Here is a 14,670-nt window from a genome sequence, read left to right as displayed (position 1 = left end):
GGTAACCTTTGTTAACAAAAGAAATGGATACACTTTGATACTGTTGGATTGCTAACACATTTGATAGGATAGCACATGAAAGGCATTGCGTAAAGTGAAAAATATGGGCTTGGAATATAAACTCTTGACTTGGATAAGTGAATGGTTGACAGACAAATGGTGACAATGGTGTATCCCATGTATCCTTGGGCCATTGTTGGTCAATCTACACATTAATGACATTCAGGATCTAACAGAAAATATTCATTTATTTTCTCATGATGCAAAGATAGGCAGGCAATAAGGGATGCTCATGATACAGTGCTTATAGAATAATTAGTAGTCAATATAACTATAAAAGATAAGCAGTCGTCTAGGTGTAGTCATATTAAGGCCCTGTAAAGAGGCAAAATGAGTTCCTTATCCTTACAGGTCAAGGTTCGTTTCAATATTGCACTTATCCTCTGAATAGTTTTTGCTATGTGACCATTAGACTCATGATAATGGCTATTAGTTCAATGCTAGTAATTTAAAAGTTATGTACTTTGTCACAATGAGATTTCCAATGGCTTATTGTATTAGCAGGATTCTACTACAAGAAACCAATGATGCTAGGGATCTTGGAGTTATGGTGGATAGGAATTTGAAGTTTAATGGTCACATAGCAAAAACTATTTAGAGGATAAGTGTGATGTTGAAACGAAACTTCCCATATAAGGATAAGGAACTCATTTTGCCTCTTTACAGGGCCTTAATAGACTACACCTAGGTTACTGTCACAGATTTGGCCTCTTGGTTTCCAAGGGGATAAATAAGCTATGGAAAATGCGCAAAGATGAGTTACAGAGATTATGGAAATGTAGATCATGAAGACAGACTGAGAGTAATCAAGGACTACAGACCAGTTAACAGAAGAAATGGAGTGATATAACAGAAGCCCAAATCTTCTAAATGGGTGTATAGGATATCCTCTGATGAAAAGTTTTGTTTTATGGCATGTGGGAGCATCATTGGAAGTTGGTTGCGGTTAAGAAAGGTGTAAGAGCTAGATTTTTTTTTTTCTTACTGAATTAAGTGTATCCTGCCACTTCTTGAGATGGTGAATGGACCTAAATGAGTTTGAGGCTAGTTTGGGTTACACATAGCTTCCCTCAATGAGTCATTGACTCCCAGTAGTTTCAGATAAAAAAAATCAGCTAATGCCTTTCAATCCCGTATAGAGTAGGCAATGCCGTTTGAGCTCTGTCTAACTTTTACAGTGTGCAGTTCAATCTCCACTGGTAGCAATCAGAGATAGCTGGCCCAAGGCTATCACTAATTTAAGCAGTCCACAGTGAAGAGGCAGCTCAACCAGTGCCACCATCTTGTGGTCCCAGACCTTAACACAATATTTTTAATGTCGTAAATAGTGTGGGTTCTATGGTCGATTTTCTTGAGTTTACGGGACGAAGAAACCAAGTTTCTGGGAGAAAAACCCGCTTGCCCATTCCAGAGATCAACTGACACCCGAGAATCAGTGGAGAAAAAAAAAAAAAAAAAAAAAAAAAAAAAAAAAAAAAAAGAGCCTGGAACAAGTTCCTCTACTCGACAACAAGACTTGAACTTAAGTCTATCTTTGGGCACTCTAGAGCTGAGGAGTGAAAACACCATTTCCACTGAGCTATACAGGATCATCATTTTTGAGGTGAAAAACAGTTTTATTTTTTTTTAGACCTCATCCAAACCAAATACAGGTTCAATAATTCTTAAGTCTAACCTCTCTCTTAACAAGTGGCTGAGGTGCAAAATGCATAGCTAAGTGTACTGATAACTATACATGTGTTGACTAAGTTATACTGAATTTTTCTATGCACAACAAATAAAAAATTACTTTCTGAGACAATTCAGTGTAAATAACTAATGGTGAAAAACAAAATATTCAAACAGACTTAAATTATGTTTATTCTTATGACCTGTACAACCAGCTAATTACAATTTATTTACATAAATTCATAAAATAAAAACTAGATCTCCTTTTAAGAAAAAGTTTTATAAAGCAGTAATGAAAACCAAAATCTGGAAGCCTGTAGTAATAATGGCAGTATTCACATTACTGCAATAATGGGTCTGTCGGTTTGCAAAAGGCTGCTCTTTCACATCAGCATATCTGTGTAACATTAATGAAAGCACCAAACATTATACATTTCATTTCTCTAAATTGTTACAAAATAGTTCCTTCTGATAACAGCCTAAAATTAAACTCCTTTACTACTGGAAGGGAAGAAATTAAAAAAAAAAAAAAAATTTCTCATATTTACAAGAATAATAAATAATGTTCAATCCCAACTGCTTTTCATGAGCAGCATTTATAATGTCAAAAATAGTTACAAGGCATGTTTAAACAAAAACAAAAGCCCTGTTTATATACATACACATCAATACGTACATACATCTTCGTATATGTCTCAATGAAATAAGTCAATGCAGGCATAAAGGACAAAACTAAATTTAAAAATAAAAACTAACATGCAGTTTAGTTTATCTCAGCAGCAGAATCAAAGAAAAAAACTATAATACTTATGGTTATTAACCTGATAATGACACTGATGTCAACTGTGTTATATATATATATATATATATATATATATATATATATATATATACACACACACACACACAAACATAGTGAGAGAGATAAACAGAATTTAGTGTTGAGAAATTTTATGTTGTTTTTCAATTATAATGTTATCTCATTTTAATGCTACTTTCAGTGACCCTTATTATAAAAACAAATGGTTTTTATAATGTTACAGTCAATATAACTATAAAAGATAAGCAGTCAATGCACGAGTAAACTTCAATAATTTTTAATAGTTCATTATTACTAAACAAACATTTCAGATGGTCCAAGGAATAGTTGGCAGGAGTTTTATCACAAATATCTGCCTTACAATTATTACTGCCTGTATGTACATTAAAAAAAATGAAATAAAAAATATGTAAACAAATGCCTTTTCACATTGAACTGATAGCATCCTTGATTATTATTATTATTATTATTATTACTTTGTCCAAACAGGATTATTTTCCTATTAGATAATTTGAAGCATTGGCTATCTCAATATCTTATCACTCTTAACCATGAAATAATTCTTCTTGCTCTCTGCCTTCTTCCTGCCCTACAATTTCTAATTGTTCTTCTTGAATCTCTTCCTCCTCCTCATCATCATCATCTTGTGACATTAACTTCCTTGCTAATTTCACTGCATAAAATTCATTATAATGCATTTTTCTTTTGTATTCAAATGCTTTTCGCTTGGCTGAAATGAAACAGAGAAAATGAAAATGAGATTTTTTCTTAAGTTCTAGATACATTAAAGCTTCACGAATGCAAGTATGCACAAAGATTTCTATTATAGAGTTCTATTACATTTAGCACAGCTTAATGTTTAGTCAATTCTGTGCAAGTACGGCAAAATCATACTCATTGATTTTCCAGCCTTTCAATGATAAGACACAGGCTGTTGACTTTAATGTGCAAGAATAATACCAAGTGTTAATCACTGTTACATATCGTTAGTAGCTATTAAAAAATATAAACGGATATATCAACATTTAAACATGAATCAATTTTAAATGATTGGACAGTTCCACTTCTTTTGCACTTGAACGTACCATGGCTTCACATCTGCCTGTTATGAACTCAGCTACTTGCAGAAACACAAGTTTTAGACATCCCCCATACATATATATTACCCCCCATACACACACACAAAGGTCCCATGATAGTTATACTATATTCTTACCAAAAGAAAAAGACAATCTCATGTACTTTAACCATTCCAAACATACAGCATTCAATTATCTCTGATTTTTTCCAGGAAAGAGATTAAATGAATTTTGTTCTTGTTCAAACCGGATACAAAAAAAAAAAAAAAAAAAAAAGTCTCCTCGTCTTGATGGAATTTCTGCAATTATTCTGAAGGTTTGGGCTGCAGAATCGATCCTGTGTCACCTTTTTAAGCTTTGCAGTATGGAAATCGTCCATAATTCAACCTATTTCTAATAAGCGGGAGGAGGAGGGCAAATCTTTACAATCAGCAATCTTCCCTCCTTCATTTTAATTCTTTCTTAAGTAATGGAGAAAACCATTAACACTGAACTTTTACAGTACCAAGAAGACCTTCAACTAATAAACAATCATCATTATGAATTGTACCTTTCTTGTATCAAGGCTTATACATTGGTCATACATAACTGGTAATCGAACTTAAGGAATTTACAACACATAAAATGGATATTAATTAAAGGTAACTTTAATGAATACCTTCAATATTTTGGCAACGTCATGTTGCCATCTTCAGGAACATACAAATATGGTATGTGCACGCAGGCACTAACACATACCATATTTGTATGTTCCTGAAGATGGCAACGTAACGATGCCGAAACATTGAAGGTATTCATTAAAGTTACCTTTAATTAATATCCATTTTATGTGTTGTAAATTCCTTAAGTTCGATTACCAGTTATGAATTATACCAGTGACAATCAAAAGGGAATCTTCTTGCTTATGTCACCTGCTTTCAGATAAATACCATGGAATAGTCAATTCCAAAAATAACTTTTATGATTTTAAATTCTGATGTCCAAAACCATTCTTTACTGGGATTTTGATGACTTACTTAATTTCTATGCCAGTAAAGCTCAATCCTTTCATTTCCCCCCCCCTCCCTAGGAAAAAAAAATCATTCCAGCCTTTACTTCTGACATCCAAATCTCTAGTCAAGACAACATTTCTCTTCTTGGAATAATTCTTATCTTCAGTTTTTCTTGTCATAAACATATCACATATATTGTTTTTGTGTATCCTAAAAAATCAAGTTTTGCTCCAAACATTACTTTATCTTAGAATAGTTCTAAGATATAATATAATACTTATATCTCTTCTACCTTTTAATTTTCATACGAGAACAGTATTCTCTAAACAAATCACAAAAGCTGTCCCACCAGAGAATACTGTTCTCGTATGAAAATTAAAAGGTAGAAGAGATATAAGTATTATATGCAAAGCTGAGTTTGAAAAGAAACAGGCTTTGTAAGCTAAAGATAATCCAAAAGAATTCTATTATTATGTTGCAAGAGTGAAAAAACGTAATGAAAGAATGAATTCAAAAGAATAACTCTGAACGAGGATGGTGTGCTAGTGGCAGAATAGATTGTTTGTTCAACTAATGAGTGTCCATTTTGCTAAAAGCTATCACCCTTATATGCAGAGCTCAAGACTACCTCTATACTGGATGAAGAAACTCAGGTGTATGAGGAGATACTAGAGTGGCTGTATAAAAAAATAAGAATTCAACAATAAGGGCAGGGAGTGGAGACATGACATCAGCACATATGCTAAGTGTGTGTTCAGTTAAAATGGTTGTGCCTTTGATCTGGATGTATATTTGAATCTTAGCATAGGGAAGATTCAAAAGGAGAGGAAAGAATGTTATGATAATTCCATTTGACAAGGATTGTGCAAAGACTGATGTGTCTAACTATCAATCTATTAGTATTTCTGGAGTGGAAGGAAAAATTTTGGAATTAAAACTTGGGATTGTATACAAAAATGGATCCACTAAAGGAAGGTCATGCTTGAGTAACTTGCTCACATTTTGTAATAATGTTATGGCTGAGTTGGATCAGGGGAATGGATACACCACTGAAAGACTGTTATATAAGTATTAGGATATGGGATTGTACTGCCTGCAAGGGTGAGTTTCCTTGAAAAGAATTTCTAACCTGACAGTTATGACAGGATCTTACAAAATATTTAGCGTCAGTATGTAAACGTGTACAATAACATCGTTCTTTAATTCTCTGTAGTGTTTTTTGATACCTATATATCCTGAAAGATTAGAAGAATGGTACTTGTTCAATACTCATAGGAGCATCAAAAAAGAATAATGATTTTAATTAAACTACCTGGCATAGATGCATCTCTTAGACACAAAATTTCATCATTATCAAAACAAAGATATTCTGTATCAACAGGGGAGGAACCCCTAGGAAATTTTCCAGCATTTAAATCCATACCCCCCCCCCCCCCATACACCCAAATCTTATTTTCCTTTTGGGCCTTTACTACTTCTAAACTCCATTCACCATGATTACTGTTCATAGTAATCTGATGTAAAATAGAAAATGGATTCATTTGATGTTTTGACTGCTTCATAACAGCTTTTTTTCCCAAAAGCATTTCAAAAATCAAGTCAGCTACTGTATTCTGTTTTCTAGAAATGAAGAGACCCAAAGATTAAAAAATGCTTGTGCTTCTAAAATCCAACATATAAACTTTGATTTTTGTTTTCCCATGTTATTTATAAAACTTTATGGTCTGTTCTAACCTGAATATCTTGCCCATCCTTTGGTCTCAGGCAACTCTCTATAACTGGGTAGCCAGCTCTCTGGTCATTCTATGCTAGTCATGGTAGATGGCTGCATAGAATGCAGTCATCTACCACCCTTCAAGTTTCACCATCAAATGAGTACCTCAAGGCTCTAACCTATCATCTATGCTCTTTCTCTTGTTCATAAATGACCTACTTGCAATCGCCATCAATACTATCCACAGCTTTGCTGACAATAGTACTCTCCACTCATTGTACTCATTCGATAAACTATGCAGTAGTCTGACATCCTGGGTCACAAGATCATCTATAACCAGTGCCTTAAACATTGATCTCCTTCAATGGAGGGGAGGACAACCTTGTCATATTCAATGCTACCAAAAGTCTTGCCTTTTCTCTTGCAAAATATATCTCAGCTCACCTACCCTTATGTCCAGTAACACACAAATCACCACACAAGATCAGATCTCTCTGCTTAGACTAATGTTTTACCTCTAGTCTCCTGACATAAACACATCACATCAATAGCCTCCTCAGCATTCAAGAAACTAGGCATTCTCTTTCGTTTAAAATGCTATTTTACATCCAACCAACTCCTAACTATATACAAATCCCAAATCTGCCTGTGTTTGGGTGGATTTGGGGTGGTGCACCTAAAACTTCCCTTAAAATCCTTGCTGTCTGGTGGCATGCAATTAGGCTCACTGATGATCCCTCTCTCTCTTACAGATTTACTAAACCTCTATCTCACAGGTGCAGTGTTTCACCACTGTGTCTATTCTACAGGTACTTCCATGGTCACTGCTCTGCTGACTGGCAACTATATAGTTCTTTCATTTTTAGTTGCACCTATTAATACAAGAGCAGCAGCAGCTGCCCAGGATCCCTTTACTGTGCAACTGTAAACACAGCAAATCTGCTTCTCTTTTCCTCTGTCCTCTGGAACAGCCTTCCTCATTAAGTATTCTCAAACAACTATAACTTGAAGCTCTTCAAAAATTCTGCCTGCTTCTAAATGCTACTGCAAAAGTTCCTTGAGCTTTTTCATTTGTTTGTTATCGCTTAATAAATACTGGCTTATACATATTTATATAACAGAATGTTCAATCATATTTGTTGAAGAGAGGACAAGTGTTCTCTGTAAAGCATGTATTGAACTTCTTAAATAGATTTTTCATAAACTTAGCAACTTTATCTTTTTTTGCAAATTTGCACTTTAATTATCTAAAACTCTATTCAGCAAGGTTTCACAAGGGAATTGAGTCTTTATCAATATCATTAGAGCTAGTAAGTGCTAATGAACTTCTTGAAGATCAAAATTGGAAGAAAAGGAATCACAGGTTTTGTGAGGGAAGATTTATAATTAGACTGACAGTATTTATTTTCTAATAAGGACAATGTGCCTGTAGCACAATTACAACTGTACCTATAATTCACTGAGTAACAAGAAATTCATGTGATATCTAAAATTTAAATCAGGAAAATCAACTTCAGTCCTAAAAACTTGTGTTGCAACTAATTCTTGATTAAAAAATCCAGTTAACTTGACTTCCATGTTTAAGTGAAGTACATCATCTCTTAAGGAATCCCTAATCAGAAGAAACAGGTCCCATGTTATTACTGAAACGTGCACCTGTATAAAATAAAGCATTACATGGAATACTAGCTATTAAGACGTTAAATTTAAAGGGTCTGTTTCCAAGGAAACCAAAGCTGTCAGGAATTCAAATTAAGGATTGGCTAGATCATCTCTGAATTCAACATTCTTATAATGCCTAGCAGACTGTCTCTTTCTTTGCAAGACATTAATGGAGCAATCCTTATGATGACATAATTGCTTATTAGGCTTCCTCCGATTAAGAAAATTTGTTAACTGAGCAGTGCAAAACCTAGAAATGTGTCCCAATTCATTACACCTATAATAACTGGGTTGTTCCTTAATTAAAACTTCTAATTCTGGAAATCCATTCTACTTGTTCACCACTCTCCAAGCAAAAAATTTAGTCTGCATGCCCTTACTAACCACACTCTTACACAACTTCCACAAGTAACCCCTAGTTCTCTTTCTATTCGTCATGCATTCAAAAATTTCCTTTGTGTCAATATTCTTTCTTTCTGACACCTACTATTTGTTTAGAACTTTGTAATCTACGTACTGTCTGACCACAGATGAGCCCCTCGACACTTCTGTGCATGACAGAAGGTGAATCCATTCTGATAATACGGTAATCAAAGACGAGTGTTTATTATTATATGTCGGAAAATTAGCTTTTCTTTAATGAAAATTCTAGTTTTAAAGTGGTAACTATTTTGCATGTACAACAGTTGGAAAATTTTATGTATAAAATATGTGATTTCATGTGCTAGTGATGAATTCATACATTGCCTTATTCCTTTCTCCCCTTCAACCTGAATTGACCGTTCTTGGCACTGTGCCAACCAGGGTTCTCACATGTGTGGTGTACAGTATATGTTTTGTCTGTAAAGAGCTAAGATCATTAATTAAATTACCCTATTTCTAAGCAATTTCAACTTCCAATTTCCACTTCTAAACTGATGAAATACCATCCTATCCATAAATTCACTATCAGACTGGGGAATGTCAAGGTTTGGAACCATTGCTGTGAGCATATTATAATACCTGACGAACAGATCTATTAGATCCTTGAATACAATGATCAATTATGAATCCTCAATAAGTTTGGACAACATTTAACCTTCTGGAAAATCTTTTATCAGTAAAATTTAAATGTTTCATAATCAGGGACTTGCCTTAATCTGTTTGATTAAGGCAAGTCCCTGATTATGAAACATTGAGTTATAAGCAAACAGTCTTGCTTTACCCTGGAGCTTTGCTACTAAAAATTTTGGCTCAAAAAGTAACAGCTGTTTCAAAAAAAAAAAAAAACTTCAACACTATCTGAACTATTTCCTGAAAAATGATAACACGTGAATTAGATTAATTAACTGTTAAAATTCTCTATTCTGTAAAGCAGTATTGCTGCATATACTGAGAGTATTATGTGAAAATTGTCATTTTTGAAAAGACAACACAGAAAGTTAGCTCGCTCATACTAAAAAATTTTTTCTTACTTAGGAGTAACTTGGCTTATAATCAGAATTCTTTAATTAAAGCTCTTTTATCTCTGACTGCAATTTTTTTTTTTTTTTTTTAATCTGTGTGATGATAATGAATAATTTCCTTTTGATATTCGGTCATATATTTTAATTGCCAAAACATTAACCAAGTTAGTTATTTTCCTATGGAAACACTATCAGTAATCTCAGTATTTAACTCCATTCAAATAATTTTAAACATTAACAATTATAGTGGAAGTCAGTGATTATTCCAAATATATCCAAAAATCAATTTAATAAATCAAATAATATTTGATAATGGCAATTCATCGAGTGAACATATAAAAACAAGTCATTATATTGTAAATTATAAATATAATCACAGTCACACACTTTCTTTCAATTTAAATTGTAAAAACAAACAAAGATCAATGTGTACTGAGTTCAATAAAAATTTAACAAACTCATAATGACAAATATATAGGTCAAGGCATCATCATCATCATCATCATAGTAATCCATCAACTCCACTCTAAGCAACTTTAAATAAACTTTTAACAGTAGATTCTCTGAGCGGACTAAGCAGAGCAAATAAATTATATCAAATGGCAGTACTGCATTCTCAGTTTAAAGCTTACCATTCATTCTGCTTTCAACATGAGACAGGGGAAATTTAACCGAAGAAACTAAATAGTACTATCTTCCAGTAGTTGAGAGCATTAATAAACAACAATACCTCCATTCAAAATGAAGAATACGAGTTCTTGTATAGCATCATATAAGTAGATGTATTAGTTTCTTCTATTCCAATCATCAATGATAATAGGAATATCAACTGAAGAGATTTCTATAGGTAACTTAAAAATATCAGTATAAATATATATCAGTTGTCATTAATAAGCGTGGTTTGTCCACGCACTTCTTAAATTTATGAAAATTCTGGATCGATATCATTAAATGCCTATTATGCTGATCTGGTACTTATTTTGTGCTAGTTCCAACAATGCTTACATTGATAGTACCAATTTTGAACTCTACAGATGTTGAGTTGGGATGTGTTCCAGTAGCTGACTTTATGCCATTTGCCCTGGTTCCCTGACAAAAAAAAACAACGGGGCCTTGTTTAACTGAGTGATGCCCTAGCCAGCATGAAATTTTGTCACATTGTTTCATCATTTTACATTGTGGTTTAAGCCAATAAGAATACAATTTGATCAGCTAATTTCCAAATTGCCAGCTCATCCTCATTCGTTCAGTATCCGGATAGATACCTAAACAGGGTGCACCACAAGGAGGTGAGGATTGGTCATTAGATCAGAATCCCAGGTCAGTTCTCCACATTTCTTAAAAGGCTACATGGAGGTCTCCTTCCAGTTACACAGCTTTGACCCTTAAGCACGATGGTATAAAAAACCCCAACAGGAATGTAGTTGGGAATACATATCCATACTTGAAGTAAAAAAAGTTATCAAAACCTGAAATGTGGAAAGATAACTGGAGGAGATGAAATTCGATGAGAAATGCTCAAGCATAAACATTTTACAGTGGCTGCAATGCATAATTCAGAAGACTTGGCCAGAGAGTTGAATTCGGGATGATTGGAACAGAGCTCTCATAGTACACATCCATAAAAAGGGAAATAAAACTGAATGTGAGAATTACAAAGATATTTCCCTACTGAGAGTTCCTGATAAGATTTATACAAGTATACTTGAGAAATGGTTAAGAAAAATTGTGGAAGGAAAGCTTGGTGAAGAACAAGTGAAGATTCAGGCTAAACAGAGGTTGTCAGGATCAGATTTTCACTTTAGGACAGTTAACTGAGAAATCATGGGAATATAACAAAGATGTATATTTAAGATCTTTTAAATCAGAAAATGGCATATATATAACAAAGTGCCAAGAGAAAATCTCTTCAAAACACTACAGTTATATGGTGTAAAAGAGACATTATATTGAGCAATACACAGTCTCTATTTAAGATGTAATTCAGCAGTTGGAATTGAAGACATTCAGGCAGATGGTTTGTTGTTAAATCAGGTGTGCAACAAGGGTGCACATTATATCTACTGTTCTATATGGATCACATTATGAGGGAAAGTGGTATTAAATATTATATCAAAATTGGTGATGCTAATCTCAGTGCTTTTACTTTATGCAGATGATGTTATACTTTTAAATAAATACGGTACAAGTCTGCAAGATTCCCTAACTAAATTGAATGACTGCTGTAATAAATTTGGTATGAAAATCAGCAATAAAAAGACAAAGACAATAAAAATAAACACAAACACTGAAAACATTAACTGTATCCTGAATGGGAAACCTATAGAATAAGTAAAACATTTCAGCTATTTAGGCACAATTTTTAGTGAAGATGGTATATTAAATATGGAAATGAAAAACAGAATTAGTAAAGCTGGTATGGTAAAAAGTCATCTGAATAAATTTATATGGAATAAGAAAGAAATTAGTCAAAACACTAAATTACCTGTATACAAGAGTGTTCAAACCAATTTTAACTTATGGATCTGAGAGCTGGTTTAGAAATAAAACACTCGATCAAAGATCGAAGACCTCAGATGAGAGTTCTGAGAAAGATTAGTGAGGTGAACAAATGGCATCAATTGCAGTATCATATTAAAAATGAAGATATTAGAAAAGAATTCAGCATTCAGGAATGTGTTAGTAAAGCTAATCTCAGGTGGTATGGTCACTTAAACAGAATGGGAGAGGAAAGATTAGCAAAACAGGTGTTCTTTGCCAGGTTGGCAGGGAAAAGACCCAGAGGAAGACCAAGATGTAGATGGATTGATCCAGTAAAAAGTGCCTTAAAAGCCAGAAATATAAGATCTGATAATGTTGGAGTCTTGACAGAGTCATGCCGGCATGAAATTCTGTCATGTTGTACCATCATTTTGTATTTTGGTTTCAGCCAATAAGAATACAATTTGGTCGGCTAAATCCCAAATTACCAACCCATCCTTGTGCATTCAGTATCCAGTAGATACCTAACATGGTGCACCTCGAGAAGGTGAAGATTGGACATTAGGACAGAAGACCTGGTCAGTTCTCCTCTCAGTTATACAGCTTTCACCCTTAAACACCCCACTGCAAAATGGGTAGCAATGTAGGCCATTATGCATAATTTATGCCCTAGAAGCGAATTTCATAATAAATGAAAATCTTTAAAGAGCAAGATTGTTGAGTATGGAGTACCCAGAGTTTGGAGTTAGAGTCACTGATGTTAACACATTCATGATATTAGGAGTAAAATTCCTTTCTTTGCTGATAATTAGGTTTAACAGAATGAATACAGTATGGAAAAATACAAGTCTAATAGATCCTATATTTCATCTCTATAACATATATATATAATCAGGGATACAATCTTAAACTGTAAAAGCATACAAAAACAATAAATGAAAAAAAAAATTAAACTGGAAGCCAAAAGTCCTATGAGGAAAATCCTCTATGGGTGTGTTAGGTTGGATGCCTAAGAATTCAAGTTTTCCAAATCTTGGGAAGTTTAACAAAATTATATTTATTTAGATAAGGTTAGGTTTTTAAATCTACTGCTGGTTCTAAAAAAAGCCTTTCAAATTTGTATTTGTTGCAGTGAAGCATAGTAGTTTTCCATTTGATTCTGTGCAAGGTTTCCAAGGCATCAGTTAGACCCAACTGACCACAGTTATGGAAGTGAATGCATTTCTTGTGTTCTTCAGTGCAGATGTTGCAAGAACAAGAGACCTTGTAAACACCTGGAACAGAGAGCCGGGGAAGTGGATCCTTAGGCGAGCAGATATGGGAAGTCAGCTTCAGATGAATTTTGAAAGCAGTGCAGAGATTATATTTTTTATTTAAAATTCTGGCTATTTTTTCTAAAGTACCCTGGATATAGAGAATAGTAATAGCATTATTGCAATCTATATGTTGAGAATGATGTGAAAAGGAGAAACAAGTATACTAATCTACATTTTACTAATCTTTTTGGCATGGTAGCCATTGGAAAAAATCTGGCAAATGAAGAAAAGTTCAGCTATGAGGGAAATTTAGGTTTGAACGTTTGTTCAAACCTAAACCTGACTGTTGACAGGAGTTTTAATAACACTATATTGTTGCGAGGGAGGAGAGGGGGAAATGATGGGAAAGTGTGTGCATGTATAAATCTACCTGTGTGGATGGGTTTTCTGTAAAAGAGGGAAAGAAAGGGTGCCAATGGGAAGATGTATGATTAGTTTCTAGAGAAAAGGGGGTATTGTTTTAAGTGAACTAGATTCTGGGGTGCTGGCTGTTGAGGTGGAGGAAAGCGTCTACTGTGTCCAAGCAATATAGCCAAACAGAGGAAACATGTCATCAATATATCTTAGCTAGACTGATTTGAGAATGAATGCTGATTGATCACTGTGTAACATTAAAAGAAAAGATGTAGTCCTTATGTTTGCAGAGGATCTTTACTGTTCTACAGTATGACCCATGTAATTAACTTGCATTAACATGGTAGATCAAACGCTCCTTAATGTATGAGGGTGTACTGAAAAGTTGTGATAATCACCATGAAGGAATTGAGGTAGAACCATGTACCTTACACATATTTTACATATTCTCCACAAAGTGTTATGCACTTGTTACAACACTGCTGCATCATTCACAATCCTCTGAGAAAAGTCTTTTCCTTGTTGCACAAACCAGTCCTCAGCTGCAGATATGACTTCATCATCTGTGGTAAATTTTGTTCCTTCAAGTGTTTCTTTAAGTTTGGGAACAGGAAATAGTCAAATTGGGCTAGGTTTGGCAAAAAGGGTGGGTGAGGCAGACATTAAAAGCCCAAGTTGTGTATGGTCTGTTGGGTTTCATGGGAAGTGTGAGCAGGAGTGCTGTCCTGCAAAAGCAACATGCCTCTGCTCGTTTTTTTTTCCTTCAGTATCTCCTTCAATTTCTTCAGAGCTGTTGAATAAACTGCTACTGTTAGTTCCACTTTTTTGAGGTACTATGTAAGGATTACACCATCCATATCCCAAAAGACAATGGCAAGAACCTTCCATGCTAACTTATGGGTTCAGATCTTCTTTGGGAGAACCTGTGGGTTTCCACTGACTGTTGTTTGGCCTCTGGATCATAGCGATGAAGCCATGTTTCACCAACAGTCACAATACAAGCCAAAAAATTTGCATCTAATTTCTCAAAATGAGAAATCAGATGCAAATTTAGGGAAATGAGAAATTTCCTTAAATCC

General features: G+C 34.2%; 1 protein-coding gene across 3 annotated transcripts in view; it reads right to left on the bottom strand.

Annotated features, from left to right (window-relative positions):
- Positions 1-1,896: 1,896 nt before the first annotated feature.
- Positions 1,897-14,670, bottom strand: part of LOC150101199 (protein phosphatase inhibitor 2-like) — a 41,979-nt gene continuing 29,205 nt past the window's right edge. For 2 of the 3 annotated variants that reach the window (XM_090402117.1, XM_090402115.1), the window contains exon 4: positions 1,897-3,278. In XM_090402117.1, coding sequence (XP_090258243.1) covers positions 3,094-3,278 — 185 coding nt within the window. In that variant the 3' untranslated portion in view covers positions 1,897-3,093. The remainder of the gene's footprint in view (positions 3,279-14,670) is intronic. The other variant, XM_090402116.1, reaches the window with a different exon arrangement.

The sequence above is a fragment of the Typopeltis vanoorti genome, chromosome 12, assembly GCF_054136105.1.
Source record: "Typopeltis vanoorti isolate ZY-2024b chromosome 12, IOZ_Tvanoo_1.0, whole genome shotgun sequence".
Classification (NCBI taxonomy): Eukaryota; Metazoa; Arthropoda; class Arachnida; order Uropygi; family Thelyphonidae; genus Typopeltis; species Typopeltis vanoorti.
Note: the sequence above shows the minus strand (reverse complement) of the source record. Positions and strands in the feature narration are given on the sequence as shown.